The following is an 18,416-nucleotide window of genomic DNA, read 5'->3' on the forward strand; positions in this document are numbered from 1 at the left end:
ACTACCCTTCAAAAAACGCGAGCACTCTATAAATAATGTAAGGAATACTCCTTTGGGAGTATAGGACTGTTCCAAATCTAATCTGTATTCATACAAAAAATGTGCTCCAATTAACATTGCGATGTCCTGGGAGAGGAGTAGGTAATCCCACTCTCGCTTTGTTTGTGAGTATTCCATAGAGTACATACGTGAGAGTACATTCCATGGAGTAGTACTCCATGGAGCACCCACAGAGGATCATATGCCAAAGTACTAACGAGGAATTGTGTTGTCGGAAAGAATTATCGGAGTGAATTTAATTTAAAATGAAAGTAAATAAAGAGGGGCAATACAACTTTTATATTTTATACTACGAATATTCTTACGTTATTTAGCATTTGCGTGAATAAAGAAACTAATATTTCTCTATACTATAGTATGTATACATAAAACCAGTGCGCTGTTACATTTTATCAGAGTTGCCAAAGTAAAATTTTATTATCAGTTATTTGTATGCAGTATTTTATACTTTTGGCAACTCTGTTCGATCGTCATCGTGTTGTGATCACGGTCGTTAAAAAACGAGCAATGATCGGCTGATGGTGGTCCGCAAACGCATTGCAAAGGAGTATTGTTAGAGTACTCCAACATAGAAAATGGAACACGTCATCCAAAAATTTTTGCAGGGTATTTAAAATATTCCCCCTTAACTGCACCTACTGATACCCTTTATTAGCAATTGCGAGCTTAAAGGGCTAATTAAACTTCCTTAACCCTAATGCCATAGTCGTAACCATACCCATATCCATAACGATCTCCAATGTGATCGATTAATGGCGCCTTAACCTAAAAATCATGAAAGTTTGACAAAAATGAAGAAAACACAAAAAATTACAAACGTATTCCACAAAAAATAAGTCTCTTAAGCTGGAGACATTGGTGCTTTATCGGTAACCGTATCGGTAACCTTTTAACAGCTGATTCGACCAACCTTATGAGAATCAAGGCAATCGATTATTGGTGCCGCTAAAGTCGTAACCGTATCGTAGCCAACCCATTGGGTTTTGGTTTACCGTCGTAACGATAAACAGCTGATTACGTTAGGGATACGGATACAGCGATACGACATACGGCACCAATGACTCCAGCTTTAGTCATAACCCGGAGTGGGCGTGAGCTTAGCACCTGCTAAGCGGCCATATATGTATACGATATGCGAGAGCACAATGGCAACTTCGTCAAAATCAACGACAGCTCTTTTAGTTTGATTTCGATGGTCGTACGGTGAGGAAGTGTCGCACGCGCGCTTAAAACAGAGTACCAAAGAGTGCGTGTGACGCGTGTTCACCGTTCAAGAATTGAAATCAAACTAAATAAATAATTGATTTTGCTTTCGTGCTCGCTACGCGTTCGTGTTTACTAACACATTCTCAATTTTGTAACCGTGTAAATGTGGTGGTGCCCACCGCTGGTCATAACGTATCCAAAATATTGAATAAAATCTACAAAAAGTTATTAAATTCACCAACTCAAATAGTTTTAGGTTATGGATGTGGCCAAAAACCAAAAAACGATTGGTTGGCTATGGTATAGTTGTGGCGTTAGAGTTATTGTATGGCCCCATTAATCGATTACATTGATTTCCGTAAGGTAGGTTCGATCAGCAGATTTATCTGGTTATGTTTTATGGTTATAAGTCGCCATTAATTGGCGCTTAAGGCACGGTTTTCTGTGCGAGATTAAACTACATTTAAAGTTGAGTACAGTCTGACCCTGCCACTTTGGCCGCTTAATCTGAGATGAGCAGCATAATGGAGTTTAAAAAAGAATCTGGTAAAAGTAAAAAATTATAGAAAGGACATGGATTTGTGTTGGCAGATATTTTAATCATGGCTTACACGATGGACAAGGAGAGTAAAATTAAAAAAAATTGTACGTCTCAGTCGCCCTGTAAAGCAGCTGCTTTTGACATTTCGAAAAACGTTCTTTTGGTTTTGTTTATCATACGGCGTTTGTTAATTTTTGTTTGTAAATTATTCTTGTATACACATTTGCTTTCATCGCATTTTCACAATACTCAGTGCCGTTCATATCATATTAGGAAATATTTTTGCATAAATTACAAATAACGTGCAAAGGCTGGCATTTTTGTAAGAAGCGGAGAGGCAGCATAGGCGTAAGGTGCAAAAAGAAAATGTAGTATATCCGAAAGAAAACTCCACACGAAATAAAGCAGCACGGATTTGGATTTGTAAAGAATAACGAGATTACATATTCCATCTACAAGTCAACAGCAACAACACAATCTGAAAACGAGAGTATTTTTGGTTTAAAGCATAATATAACAGGCAGGACTTGAAGTACAAAACCGGAATAGCAATACCTACACTGCAAAGCAAAGCTTCAGCAAGGGTCTATGTATGTGAGACCTCACTAAGCTGGATATATCAATAAATTGAGTATAAAATATCAAAATCAATCGCTTTGTTGCACCACCATACGCACACGCAGTGCACACAATAGCGAAGGTACTAAGGTCAAACATTTACAGCGGTCGGATTCCTTGCAGCACGTTGTACCACAACAACAAGTTAAAATAATTTAATTAATGGCAAAATTTATAAATGCAGTTCCAATTTTATACATACTAAGTGCTTTGCTGCATTTGGTATGTGGCGTAAATGTGCTGGCGGTGCTACCAAGCGTTTGGAAATCGCATTACTTGTTTGGGCGGCGGCTATTGCAGCAATTATTAGAAACAAATGCCAACTATTCAGTTACGATAATAAGTCCACATGCGCGCGAGTATCCAGTACAGCAAAAAATACGTGAGATAAACATTGAGGGCTTACGCGAGAATTGGCAAGAGATGGGTTTGCCATTGGATGTGGAGCAGGCGCGACAACATTCAATAATGGAACATTTTACGCGTCTAATGTATGCTGGTGCCACAAATGTTGATCTACTGCTGGGTAATTCAAAGGTGCGCAAGCTTTTGCGTAGTGGTGAAAAATTTGATTTACTTATGGTTGATCTTTTTCTCAGCGATTCACTGTTGGGGTAAGTGTTATTAGTGACATGTATGAGAATATTATAATTTAACTGTATTTTCGGTAATATTATAGCTTAGCGAACTTCTATGAAATACCCACAGTTGTGATCAGTCCCACCGGCGCAAATACATGGTTAGATCAAATGTTAGGCAATCCACAAAATTCAGCTTTAGATCCTAGCATTTTCTTGCCCTATTCAGAACGCATGAATTTATGGCAGCGCTGTGTTAATACGCTAATGCGTCTGTTTGAAAAATTGACCTACAAGTAAATGCATTGTTTTACATTCAACTATTAAGTTTTCCTAATAAATTGTTTCTTCATTCCACCAGCTTTTTCTTCATGATTTCACAGGAAGCTGTTTACACAAAACATTTTCAAGCGCTATGCCAACTTGCCAATACTACAATACCACATCATCGTGATTTAACTAAAAATCTTAGTCTTGTTTTAATTAATTCTCATCCTATAATACAATATCCGCGCGCTTACTTGCCAAACGTGTTAGAGATTGCTGGTGCGCATTTGTGTGAACCAAACAAGCAAATGGAACTGCCAGGGGTATGTAGATTATTAGAAACAAAACTTTCGAGTAATCTAGTTTTCAAGTTCTTAACCGAAAAATCATTTAAATAGAGTTTCAAGTTCTTAAAAACCGGTAAGAAGGGACTTACAGATTAAAGCTCAATGAAAAGTCGCAAGGTTGTAGCGACCTGTCCCACCTGGTAAAAGGACTTATACCCGCGTTAAAGCACGCCCCTCAGACCAGAGGAAAAAATCGTTCCGCTAAAAAAATCGACTCTATAACCAAAATAATGAAATCTGTTGTTGTAGCGATGAAGATGCTCGCTCAAGATTTTGGGAAGTGCTATTGATGTTGATGGTTCTTTGCCGGATATATACAGCTCCGATTTGATATGCCTACATTGAAAATTATCTGGGCCATGCCGCTCTCAATCTGGTTTGGCGAAGCTATAAATTGTGATGGCAACCCCTTGAAAAGGTTACGCTCCACAACCCCTTGAATCATAATGAAATGATTAATTCCGTTTCCGGTTTCCTTTAAGCCACTCTACTTGATTTCGTGATTCTTGTAATGGCATAAACACTTCCGAAACAGTTGACGCCGCCCCGAAAATTATATTATAGGAATTTTATATTACAGTTTTCGTACTCTAATTTATATGAATGTTAGAACGCGACCTATTAATGATGTATTTCTGTTTGCCTTTTACAGCATCTTGCTTACTTTATAGATGCAGCACCAAGAGGTGTGGTTTACATCAGTCTCGGCGCAGATTCCCGTACCGCTGATTTAGCACGAGAAAAACTTGATACCTTATTGGATGTTATCACGGATATGGGGGATTATAATTTTCTAATAAAATGGGAGGAGTTAGAGTTTAATACAACACTACCTGAAAATGTAATGCTGGATGAGTGGTGGCCCCAAGAAGCCATTCTAGGTCAGTACTTTTAATTCAATTTGTGTTCCTTTTGTATTTCCTAATAATAATTCACTAATTTATTTTCTCACAGCTCATCCTAATGTTAAAGTATTCATAAGCACATGCGGTCTAATGAGCATAATTGAAGCGATAAATGGCCTTACGCCTATACTTGCCATACCAATTTATCCTGAACAAGAAGTGAATGCTAGACGTTTACAGCGTCAAGGCATTGGTTTAATTAACTCTTTTGATCTTTTCACATACGACGAACTCTGGCTGAACATAGAGCAATTGGCTACAAACGAAAGCTATGCCAAAGAAATTTTAGAAATGCGCCGTTTACTGAACTCTAACTATGGCACACCCATATCGAGAAGCATACACTATATTGATCTCATATTGAATAGTGTTGGTGGTGGTGATTTTCTTAAGTCTCACGCAAATGAATATAATTTTATACGCGCAGAATTGCTAGATGTTATAGCTATAATATTATTGGGATTATTTGTGATAATAGCGGTGCCATTTTTAGTTACCTGTTGTATATTACGTCGTTCGTATATTAATCAAACAAGCTTGCAGCAAACACAAATCGCTAGTGGTATACATTATCGTGCTACGCTAAAAGTCGCCGGCGTTGATAATGGTGGTGGTCATAAAAATTCTACAAGTGGTGTGGCAGCTGTTAATGATTCACCTGTATTGGATTGGCATAGACGTGGTAGTGCTATGCAAGGTGTGTGGAAACCACCATCTTCACCATCAGCCTCATCTACAACATCAACATTATCGACTATATCAACTGGATCATCTGTAACAGATTCACCGCGTTTACGTGGTGTGAATGCTGTTGGCAGTAATGGCGATGGTGTCCAGAAACGTGAGAAATGTATACGATAAGCAGCAATGAAATCCTCATTGCAACAAAATTATTAAGGGATAGGATTTAAACACGTAAAAGATTTTAAAGTGTTAAAATACACATACATACACATTTACATAGAAATTAGACGTAGGTTGATTAAGAGCGATTTAAATATTGCTTTGTTTTTGCTTTTTTGTTTTCCTTTTTTTAAACTGGTACTTAAGCATAATATTACACTGTTAGCAGTTTATGGTTGTTATCTGGGCATGAAATGATACCAATTTAAGTGAAAGGGTTTGATTTGAGGTTCGAGATTTCTACTTGAGTTAAATTCATACGAAGAATGACTCTGGGCCCATATCGTGTGTTACGATTCATATCGGAATCAAGTTTTCAACCAAACATTAAATCAAAATAGCTTTGAAATCGTGAGTCCGAATAACGACATATGTGAACTAGAGTTGGGGTCGCCAGAGCCTCGGCTGTCAATGAAACAGGATTCGTCACGATTAGGTGAGGTTGACAATTGGGATGGAGAAGCTGTATACTTCGTGTACTAGTTGGATTTATAATTTATCATAATTTGTACAAATAGTTGGCAGTTTCATATTTATAAATTGAGTGAAGAATGAATTCCGATACGAATCGTAACACTGGACACTGTTTTACTTTGAATTTTTCTTAGCTTTATAAGCAGCGCCATAAAATATCACTAGATGTTCTTTCATACAAAATCTTTATACTAGACATGTTTAAACTAAAGCAAAGCAAATGTGCTCCTTAAAGTATGCAATAAATTCTTCTCTTAAATTATGTTGAATGCAGATTTGGTTAAGCATTTCATGCTGAAAACGATATCATTCAACCCGAAAATGCCATTGCATTGTGTGTTTTGCAAAGTTTTGTTTTTTTCTGTCTAGGTTTAGGGAAAAAATATACAAATGCTCGTTTTCAAAATGATTATACGTAAAGCTTATACGGTTCCCTGTCCCATGTATCATATATGATTCATGTTAGCAATTTTGTACCGTGTCCGATACGCTCGTGTATCATATATGAGCAAGCTTAGATATAGCTTATACTATGAAAATTACTTAAACGTGGTAAGTTATTTCTGTTTTTCGTATGGGACGTGGCTGCATAGACTTTGTAAACTGTAAACTTAAAAAAAAAAAAACTTAAACAAACTTTGGTGATTTTCAAATACTTCCTAAAAATTCGTCAAATTTTTTGTTGTTATTCTTGTGTATTTTTTTTTCTATTATCTTTAAATAGTTTTTACCTTCAATATTTGTTCGAACGTAATTACGTATCATGAAAAAAATCGTTGAGCGTGGAGCACTTCACGGATATTGTTATATAGCACAGGGAACCTGTTATGTGTTTTTTTGCATAAAGCTTATTTTTATTTCATGTATAGTTTTCAAAAAGTTATTTATACTCATGCTTTCAATGTCAAACAATTATATTTGTAATTCATTTTTAAAATGAATACTTTTGAAATGTTTTAAGCGTTTATTGTTGTTGGATATACTAATAATTAGTTTAGACACTTATGTCTTTATGTACACAAAATTTGTGTTCTGGTGGTTTGAAAGTATGTAATCACAAAAATATTATTACTAAAAAAACCCAATACAAATAAATTTGAATATTAAATAAAAGATTGTAAAATAAAAGCTTGATAGTTTAAGGGCCCGTTTCTAATATCCGGTTAATATTAACCATTAGGTAATTTGATATAAATCGATTGAAAACGTCCCTAAAACTGGCCGCAATGCGGTGGAGAAAGTAATCAAAATCAGTCACAGGATGAAAGGATGTAGTTTTCTCTGAGCAATGAATATGTTTCACTACTCCTACAAACTTTCACGAGTATGTTATGCTTTTTAGATACGTTGAGGAGTTTTTTGTTTATGCTGTAAACAAGACAAGGCGATCAAGTATAGGGCAAGTAATATATCACATGAGTTACGTATGTAGATTTTTTCTTCAAAACAATGTACTCCTTTTGTTTCAGGTTTTTACCGTATGGGGAATTTATAATGGATACATACAATTCAAACTAACTTTTAAAAACTGTCAGATATTTCTATTTAACTGTCATTTCAGAGTGCTTTCCGCAAGTCAAAAGACACGATATTTCAAGTTCTTAAAATAAACGCAAAATCTTAAAATTTCTTAACTTTCCAATGCAAGCTCCGAGCAAATTCAGGTCAACTTTTGAATCTGAGCAGATAAGGACGATTCTTAACTGTATTTGATATGCTGACTTCGAATCTGCATTCAGTTTTTTAAGATTTATTCTAGTTTCCGATATGATATCACCATTGTGCTGCTATAGCAGCTTTTAAATAGTGGCACTGATTGATGAGTCATTTCAACTGTAACTGTAAAATAATATGTTATTAGAGCAAATAAAAATGCAGGTAATTGGTATGTTAACTGGGATGCAATCTGGATTCACCAAATTTTGTTCTTTTGTATGCCTGTGGGATAGCCGCGGAACTGAACATCATTATGTGAGAAAAGAATGGCAAAGTCGTACTCAATATGATCCTGGACAGCAAAACGTCTCCGCTGAACCACTTGTAAATCCACAAGACATTTTCCTGCCACCTCTTCACATTAAACTAGGCCTTATAAAGAATTTCGTCAAAGCATTAAACCGTAAAGGACCGGCTTTTCAGTACTTAGTCAAGTTGTTTCCTAAATTGTCATATGCAAAAATCAAAGAAGGAATATTTGTCGGACCTGATATTAGAAAATTAATGGCTGATACAAAATTTACAAAATGTTTAACGTCCGATGAAGCAGCCGCATGGGCATCTTTTCAAAATATCGTTCACCACATTCTTAGTAATCACAAATCTCCTAATTTTAGGGAAATTATTGGCGATGTGTTGGAAAATTATCAAAAGATTGGAGCTAGAATGTCTCTAAAGATGCATTTTCTGCATTCCCATCTCGATTTTTTTCCCGAAAACTTGGGTGATCCGAGCGACGAACAAGGAGAGCGGCTACACCAAGATCTAGCCAACATTGAAAGGCGTTACCAAGGATTTTGGGATGAAGGCATGATGAGCGACTACTGTTGGACTCTAATACGCGAAACAGATACTAAACAATACAAAAGGCAAAGTTCCACCAATCTTCATTTCTGATTTGTTACTACTAAGTTAATAAAATTATTATTATTTTACAAAAACTTTAGAAATGAATTTATTGCCTGTATTAAAAACTAGAATCAATCTTAAACAAATAAGGACGGGACTGTCTTCGGCTGTGCCGAAGACTTCATACCTTTCATGAATGTGGCTGTACAATAATCTTATCCCGTTCGTAATCTCCAAATAATCGGTTGTATAAAATAAGAAATATATAGTGAACAGATGTACATACCTAAACGATTTTTAAGATAAATATAAAATAAAAAATGGCAAAAAACCCCCTTATCTGAACGATCGGTTGTATGGGATATATATTATATATAGCTCCGATCGAAAAGATTTTTACAGGAAATCTTCTATGATATATTATAATAAATATCACCAAGTTTAACGTGTTTATATTGGAAATTAAGGGAGAAATGTCTAAAAATCTTCGTATCTGAACGATCGGTTGTATGGGGTATATATTATATATAGCTCCGATAGAAATAATTTTTTCATGAAATCTTCTATGATATATTAGAATAAATATCACCAAGTTTAACGTTTTTATATTGGAAATTAAGGGAGAAATTGCCAAAAACCTTTCTATCTTAACGATCGGTTCTAAGGAATATATACTATATACAGCTCCGATTAAAGTGATTTTTCAGAAAATCTTCTATGATATATTAAAATATATATCACCGAGTTTCACGTTTATACTTTCTAAACTAAGGAGAAATGGCCAAAAATCTTCCTATCTGAACGATCGGTTGTATGGGAGATATATGTTATAGTGGTCCGATCCTGCCGGATCCGACAAATGTCTAATATAATACAAAAATACATCCTTGTGCCAAATTTCATTGAGATATCTCGAAATTTGAGGGACTAGTTTCCGTTCAAACAGACGGACATGGCTATATCAACTCAGTTCGTCGCCCTGATCAATTCAGTATACTTAATGGTGAGTCTATCTTCTATATTTCTCAACGTTACAAACATCGGACCAAAGTTAATATACCATTTCATGTTCATGAAAGGTATAAAAACGGAATAAAGAATCGGATTCAGCGTCATAAATTGTCTTAAAAACCACTTTTAGTTGCCTAGATCCAAAACCGTGTATACTTGAGTAATTTATATGCAAAGTTTGATACGATACGAGAACTTTTCAAAACACTTAAAGCAAAAACGATGATTTAATGCTAGTTTTTGTTTGATATCGAATTACGGAAAGCTACCTCAGTTTGAAATAAAAGCCGCATATGCCGTCAGTTAAACAAAGTATGCTAGCAACAAGAGGGTGGTACCAATGTCCTGGGAAAATATGAATGACTAAACTTCAAAATATGATTTGTAGGAGTGGAAGGTGGGTTAGTACTTAATTCATAAATTGAGTGAGAAATACTGTGAACATATTTGGTACCCTTTTGTATGTACTTTCGCAAGCGTCGGTGGATCCAACTTAAAATTATAATTAGATGGTGGTACAAAAAAAAGATCAGACAGGCAAACTCCATGAAATAGATTCAGTTTAACCAATAAATAAGTAGATTTCAATCACTAGAGGCTATAAGCCCAGTAATTACTACGTTGTTGTTTTAGCGATAAACACACTCCCCGAAGATTTTGGGGAGTGTTGTCGATGTTGATGGTTCTTCTCCGGATATAGATCCGGCACACTCCAGTAACAAGCACTATTAATTTATAAGCCCGACCATCCTGGGAAGGATTTGTGACCATGTCAAGATATGACCATTGAATATTCTACGCCAGCCCACCCCAAATTCCACAGTTTCTTCGCCGGAGCCTTGGCTGCGAAGGAAACAGGATTTACCCCGTGTAGTTGAGGTTGAAAAAGCTATAAATTGCGCTGGCATCCCCTTGAATTAGTGGCACTACACAATTCCTCGAATCAATACTTGCCGCGGGTATATTCTAAGCCCCATAATCCGTTTGAAGTAGTAATAACTACGTCGGTCGCTCTTTATGCATAGTTTTAAAGTTTGGCGTTAGCTTAGTTTTGGACATCTCAGGTTGATTGAAATTTTGGGTAAAATTTTTCTGCATAGCCCGTTTGAAATATTAAAGAGACAATTCATTGTGTTACCTAGGAGTGACTGACCACTGAAGACTGAAACCAATTTGCAAATAGAAATCTTTGGCCGCTGTTCTTGTGGCTTAAAATCCCAACTAGGCAAATGGTCTCTTCCTTACCCTTCTGATTACGCGACTGTTTGAGGATAGCCCTAAAAATTGCATCGAATAGAACTCTCGTGCAGCCTGTGTGCCTTATCTATGTACAAAATTGCATTATGCGACGTACTTCCGCTCCTTTGTATGTTGTTTGTTTTTAATTGTAGAAGCAGACATGTTTTTGCTTCTCATCATTGAGACAACAACTGTTGCTGATGTCGGCGCCATTTCCACGGATTCGTATATCATTGCTACAAATACAACATTATACTTTATTTGGTCCTACTATCTTTCTACTTTCACCGCTGCTTTTGCTAATAAAGGTATAATTATGCGCTTTTAAGCTGCCGCTTTTCACCATTTCAAGGCAGTAGGCATGCATAGAAAGACGATATAAATGGAGTTTCCCTCTTTTTGTGTTACATGATAGATGAATTTGCTAGTGAAGTGGTTGGCGACAGTGGGTGAACTTAATATTCTTCAAGCGAACCGCATCTGCCCTTAGATGCACGCAGCCATATGTATGGTATGCATGGGTATTGCAGTTTACATTGTCTACTTTTAGGAGCTGGAGTTAATTATGAATCTATGCTGCAGAAAAATACACAAAGGATACAGTGCAAAGGATATGAAGGCGATATTAAAACTAAGGCGAAGGAATTCTATGCAGAGTATAAATAATAAGAAATTAATATGAAGGGCGGAAAACGCATAAAAATTGCTTTGTCGGGTTGTTAAAACTGATAAGCGTACTTAGGTTAGTTAGTCTCTTGTGATATAATCGAGATTATTTTGTTCTGGTCTATTGATGTGGTGGCTTGATATTTCGATGCCTTTGACCGAAGGGGCCTTTTTTGGTTAGAAGGGCTTTTATTGTTTTTAAACATCATTCCAATAACTTGTTGACCACTTCCTTGGCTGTCCTGAAGGTTTGAATGACAGTATCATAAGCTTTTGACAGGTCGAGCACCACGAAGATCGTCCTTTCAGGATGGACTTGTCAAATTATCTTATTGTTTATGGCATTAAGCGTAATTAGGGTAGTGATCATTTTATAGAATCCCGCATGTGTTGTATTCAAGAAGCTTACTTTTTTGTTCGTTGCAAAACGTGAAATATCGGATGACACATCTTTCCTTGACCAAGTGGATCCCCCGTTTTCAGTTGGGGAACCCATATTGTCTGTTTCCATATTTCGAAAACCACAAGAGTATATAAAGTCAGTCATCTCTAGATGGCTAGCTGCCTGACGTACAACGCTTTTCAGCATGAACATGGCGAAGCAGCCTCTCCCCTGAGGCTTGGCTTTTTGATGGCTTCCTCAATTTCACTGATAATGATAGCATGGACTCTCTCTCTATTTGCGTACGCACCATTGGCTAGACGCTTGAACCCGTTGGCTGAGTGCTAGTGCAACATTAATTGTTCGTTGAATAAGCCCATGCATTCTAGTAGGTCTGACACAATACTGTTGCCGAAGGAAATTTATACCATGTCCTTGTGTTTTTGGTCGGGTTAGACAGCGAGTTCACAATTGACCATTACTTAAGCATCGCAGAGTAGATGCAGGCTTAACAGTCGCTTGATTTCCACTTCGGGGTCTCTGATTTATCTGCTAATACCGAAGAACAAATAGCGAAACCATATCTTATGTTGTTGTTGTGTTAACAGTGCCATATCTTATGGTATGAGTTTACATCACATAAAGTTAAGTGATTTTTGCTCCTGAGCCAAGCACTCTCGTACCAAAGGTGAACTTCCGTCAATTTCCTTGTCGTCCCTCCGGACGATACAGCAGTTAAATAGATTGCTCCGCATAGTATGGTTATCTCCATAAATATTTCCATCGTCCTTTGCAGTGAAATCTTTAGAAAAGAAATTATGGAAGTCCGTTTTTCTGACAGTCAGGCCCGGATGCTTGGGCCAATATGGAATGCATTAGCTCTACAATATCGTGCAAAAAACGCGTTCATTAGAGGGTAGGCGTTGCTGAGCTGAGATAACCACTGAGCGTCCGGTGCTCGTCATATGATGGTCCAAAAGGTGATGGTTCTCTCTCACTAGCGTACTTGTGCCGGAAATGGAGAAGGAAGGGATGTAGCGGATGGTAGGGTATATGAGCATCTTATAGTGATATTATGGAAATTAAATAAGTCGTTCGAGTTGCTAGTCGTTCAAACTGTATAACGACAGTTGAGGGTATTTGCAGACATAGAAGGTAGCAGCTGTGTGCTTGGGTGCGGGCCTCTACGTCCTTTGGCGTGAACAATTAGGACCGTCGCATTAATAATAATAATAATAATATGGAGCAATATACCTACGACTGGATTTAGACCTATGTAGAAGGTTCGACGTGCGCAAATCAGAACGTGCACTGCTGTGTTGTTACAATAACAACAACAATAGCATGGGAAAATCTAAAAGCTCTGATGGGATTGAATCAAATACCAATTACCTCACACATGCTAAGTTGAGCGTGAACTATTCACCTTGCAATGCATGTCACATGAGACTTATCATATCATCAGCTGCAGGTAGCTCCATTCACGATGTGACCGCAACTATGCTTAATATTTATTCGTTACTAATTGTACAGAAAATGTCAATACAATATATCTACGTAGGTAAATGTGTAAACAGCAGTGTAACCGCAATCACGGAGCAATACGAGATCAAAAGAAGCAACCGCAATTGTTCTCCTGACGGAACCGTGAAATCGTGAAATGTGAAGACAAAAGACGGAAAGCAACAAAGTTAGTTTTTACTGTTGCATATATGAACTTAACATAAATTATTTACAAACATACAAATAAATATTTGTGCATTTGTTATCATGTGTGAACGTAATACTATGATGTCACTTGCACATTTGTTGCATTGTCAGCGTGAAACCGCAAAGATATTACATATGTTGCATTCCTGTAACGCATCTTTAAGCTTCGGCCGTCTTCTTCCTTATCTCAAGCGCTCAACACAGCACAGACTAGCTGCTCAGCGCGCTCAACTCAGGTGGTCGGGGTCAGGATGAGTTGATGTGACATTGTGACACCGCAAATGGGCCGAATGCAACTATGTAACTATGGAGTGGTGTGTGTAGGAAGTTTTATCACGCTGGCACACAGTGGCAACTTTTGTGATTATCAAAGTGACAGACGTGCTGCTGTTTATTCACGCAGCGTCAGTTGTCACTCACTCCCTAAGCTGATGGACAAATCATGCGCGTTATGCGGTTGAAGGTGGACTATTTGTGAATGTTGGCAGTATTATTGTAGGAATGTATCGTGGGATGCAACTTTTTCCTAGTTGTATTTATTTTTTTTTTGTTCGCTAATCAGATCTTATTACTATATACATAAATCAAAGTTGTGCTGCCAGCTAAGACGTGCGAATGTGGGAAATTTGCATTGTTGCACGGGTGGTCTCAAATCATGGTGCTTATTAGAAGATTGGTGGGTAGCCTTTCATGGTTTAATGATAGTTGATGCAATGGCTGATTATAGGAGCTGCTGAGAACTTTTGCTAACCAAAGTTCGTCTGTGACCCAATGCCTTCTTTTGATAGCCATATTGGTATATCTCATATCATTTTTTAAATATTTCTGACAAACTTGTCGAGGCATCCTCAGTGGCGGCACCTAGATAAAAAGTTTAAGATTGTCATCCATTACCTAGGTACCAAATTTTGTTACACAGAATATTTGTTGCTAGATCTTCAGTTGGAAAACTGGACTCGTTATCACATGAAAAATCTCTTCCTGGACTTTACTGAAAGGAACTATGGTGTCAATTGTGGTAACTTTACCTGTCTCTTCCAACTCAGTGAGAGTCTCTCCTCTCCCCTCCTGCCAAAAGCGGATGTCCATGGTGCCTCCATCCGATCGCATAACATGACCTAGCAAGGCGAAGCCTCTGGATCTTTATGCGTAGATTTGCGTTCAGCTCATACAGTGCATTATTTAATCTCCTTCGATACCTGACTTTAAGGGTCTATGGTTTATATAGATCTTCCGGGGAATTTTTCTAGCGAATACTCCACACCAGGTTCCCATCATCTTCGTGCGGTGCTTTCCAAACCAAACATGATTTTAGGTATGATTAGAGACTTAATTTTTGTTCGTCAATTTCCAGGTTGGCATTATTTGCGCTGCTTATGCTGCTTTACAAATAGCTTATGTCTGGCACAGTCTGGAACTTTTATCTATAAACCTTAACGCCTTTGACATGGCGTGAATACGTTGATTCATTCTTGGACGACAACAAGTACTCGTCCTGCCCTCGTTTACTGTAAGTGCATCTTTTGTCGCCTCTTTATCCTGACAGAACGAATGCTTCAGAAAATGCCCTTTGGCGCTCTATGGATTGGCATCTCTGCCATTTGAGCCAAGTTTGTTAAAGACTATTTTCTATCTCGAAAAGTAAGTAGCAGAAATGAGAATAGTAACCCTTTAAAGGGATCTCTAACTATCGCAACTCCATATTCACATATTGTTCAATGAAAAGACGTATAGACCCGCACTGGGAAGCTAGTACACTAAGAGAACAGTAGGATGAGGACTTTTTTCAAGCAGGAACCGGAAAAAAAGACTTTGTCATTTTACTCATTGCAGCTGATGCTACATAAGTAAGGATCATTAATTGAACTATATAGCTTTAATGTTGGTAGACTCTGAAGTTATAATTTTTGATAACGCGCTAAGAGTGGCGTGAATTTGGAGCAGTTGCTATAAAGCGATCAGCATGAATGTCCAACTGACGAAGTTCAAAACGTTCGAATTTCTACGGTAAGAGGGGAACAACCCGCCTTGTTTCGGACACTTAAGTTAAATACATTTTTTAACATTTATACTATTTTCCTAGGTGATACTTCTCTTGCTAGAACCAACAGTTAAATATAGGCAGTGGATCGTATATGTGAATCAATTATGTGCCCACAGAAAGCGTATCAATGACATGAACCCACCACTATTGAAAAGTGCGGAGTGCTTTTAGAACAGTATAATCTCTAAAGAGCAAAACTACACGCTCCGAAGAAGGAGAGAAACGATTATGCGAAACTGGCAGCTGAGGTGGGATACATTAGAAAGGGCCGTTGGACACATCGGTGCATTGTTGTATGGAATCACTGACTCTCATGAAAGCATGGGAAAGTGGATTTTCACCTAACCAAAGAGTATCTCGAACTTTTCAAACACGAAGAAAATAAATATGGAGCATTAGAAGGTGTATACCAAGTATTTTTTTGAACGCGCAAGGTGCCAAAGCTATAGATGGAAACAGCGTAACATATTTGGAGAAGATTGTACGCCCGAGACATTCATGGGGCAGATATACGAAAGTAATGAAAAATAAACAGAGGGGTGCGACGTTGTCGAATACATATTGAAGCGGCTATATAGCGGTGACCAGACAACATAAAGAGATGCAATACGCAGATTGGAGCACGGACTTTACAGCCGCAGAAGAAGTCAAGAAAGAATCAATAGCAAATAGGTACAGATTGGAGTGAAGATATCATCAACCGTAGAAATAAAGACGAGTGGGGACGCAATACTTCCATATGTAATGATTGTATTTGCTCGGATTGGAGACTAGGCCTTTACAACCGGCACAACTAAGGATATGGTAGGGTAATACCATTATAATTATAATTAAAAAATTTATATACAAAAAAAGTTCCTATTAGTTGCTGCTCCCACATCACTATCGGCACATAAAGCAGCGTAGACACGGATCACAGTTTAGCCCTTATAAATCAAATGCCGTGCGAGTATGTAAGTTATGCAACGTGACCTTAACGTAGAGCCTAGCTCTTAATACACCTCCCGACGGAATACTTGACGGTAGTTCCGGAGGGAAATGGTACTTATAATATAGGAGTTTTAGAACCACACTGACTTTGAGGCTTTCGATGCTTTGTCCTGAAAAAACAGGGGTTGGAAAACCGACATGTATTTTTAAGGAGGATCGTAACGGTGATAAGTTTTATTGTAAAAATTGCTTTTTAATAATATTTTTCTGAGTTCGATTTTTTTATTTTGCTCGATATTTTCCAATATTTACTTTCGACTTTGGCGGCCACCGTGGTGTGATGGTAGCGTGCTCCGCCTACCACACCGTATGCCCTGGGTTCAAACCCCGGTTTTCTAAGCGGGGTCGCCCCTCGGCAGTGTCTGGCACGCGCTCCGAGTGTATTTCTGCCATGAAAAGCTCTCAGTGAAAACTCATCTGCCTTGCAGATGCCGTTCGGAGTCGGCATAAAACATGTAGATCCCGTCCGGCCAATTTGTAGGGAAAATCAGGAGGAGCACGACGCAAATTGAAGGAGAAGCTCGACCTTAGATCTCTTCGGAGGTTATCGCGCCTTACATTTATTTTTTTTTTTTTTTACTTTCGATCAGAAAATATTTTTCTCGAGCGAATTAAAAAGCTCAAAAAATAAATAAAATATTTTTGAGGGAAATATAGAATTCAGAAAAATTATAGTTTTTTCGATTTTTTTAGTAATAAAAAAATTAAAATCTATCCATTTAAAGATGATCCGTTTAATATTGTGGCAAATATTTGCAGTTCTATATATCACTATGCTGGCAGTAAATAAACACACAACAGCAAAGTAAGCAGCCACATATACATGCATCAAGCGAAGAGAATATCTCACGTACATATATGTATGTAGGCAGCAGCTAAGAGCAGAAGTTAATACTCAGCCATATACACGCATACAACTAGAAGCCGTAAATTTCAGCTACATTAAGGAGAAATAAGTAATCAGCTGTTCGCGAAAAGTCTAAACTTTAGGAGTAATATGCTTACGAGGCAACAGAGGGTATAAAAGCAGCGCAAGCTGAGGAGGAATAAATAAGTTTGATTTTAAGACGCTTTTAGTGAAGTACGCGAGTATTGTAATTGTGAAGTACTACTACTACAGTAGTGTTGTAAATAAAGGAGTTATTGCTATACTGAATATTTGAGTTATTTATTCGACAGTTCAGCGATTCGAACGATAGCAGAAGGTGCAAAATAATGATAATTTCCCAAAATTCGTTACAATATATTGGTGCAAATTTGATTTAGGTGGTTTTTTGGTTTTAAAATTTGCCCAACCAATCGAACAAAATATCCGTCATGTAAATAAATTTGCTTAAACTACCAAAGGCTGATTTAAAAATTCACCATTAAATTACACACAAATTACATATAAATTGTGGCAAGTAGTTACGAGTAAATGTAAATTATTTGTTCTGCGGTGGTGGTGCGGTGCATGGCCTTTTACATAAAATATTGCAGCGCATTTGAATTGTGGGAAGTAAAGATATTTATATTTAACTGATTTCCATCAAATGAATGCATTCTACATAAACGTCTGTTTGGATGTCTGTCTTTCTCTGCTTGCATAAAATTAACAGATTTTTTTTTTGCTCGTAAAATGACAAAATAATCTACCATCCGCCGCCGCAACATTAAAAACTCATTTGCGTCTTCAATTAGTGCAGCTTGCACTCTTCTCTCCGCATTGATCTGTCGCATGGTTACACGCTGGGTGCTTGCATTGTGCAGCTTGTTGGTCATCGGATGTTGCATCATGAAGTGCCAGATGTGGCGACAACCAACTGGATTAAACACTTAATATTTTTTGATAGTTTTAAAGCTTGAATGAAACTTTAATTCAGTCTGCTTAAGGTTTAGGCTAGGGTAGGTTATAGTGGAGTTCAGGCTAG

General features: G+C 37.5%; 1 protein-coding gene across 1 annotated transcript; it reads left to right on the top strand.

Annotated features, from left to right (window-relative positions):
- The first annotated feature begins 1,976 nt into the window (after window positions 1-1,976).
- Ugt316A1 (UDP-glycosyltransferase family 316 member A1) lies at window positions 1,977-7,041 on the top strand. The gene is made up of 5 exons (XM_067791647.1): window positions 1,977-3,039; window positions 3,105-3,299; window positions 3,365-3,593; window positions 4,270-4,498; window positions 4,572-7,041. Exons 1-5 carry the CDS (start codon window positions 2,588-2,590, stop codon window positions 5,381-5,383), a joined length of 1,917 nt encoding a protein of 638 aa, XP_067647748.1. The 5' UTR covers window positions 1,977-2,587; the 3' UTR covers window positions 5,384-7,041.
- Window positions 7,042-18,416: the final 11,375 nt, after the last annotated feature.

The sequence above is a fragment of the Eurosta solidaginis genome, chromosome 5 (assembly GCF_040869045.1).
Source record: "Eurosta solidaginis isolate ZX-2024a chromosome 5, ASM4086904v1, whole genome shotgun sequence".
NCBI lineage: Eukaryota > Metazoa > Arthropoda > Insecta > Diptera > Tephritidae > Eurosta > Eurosta solidaginis.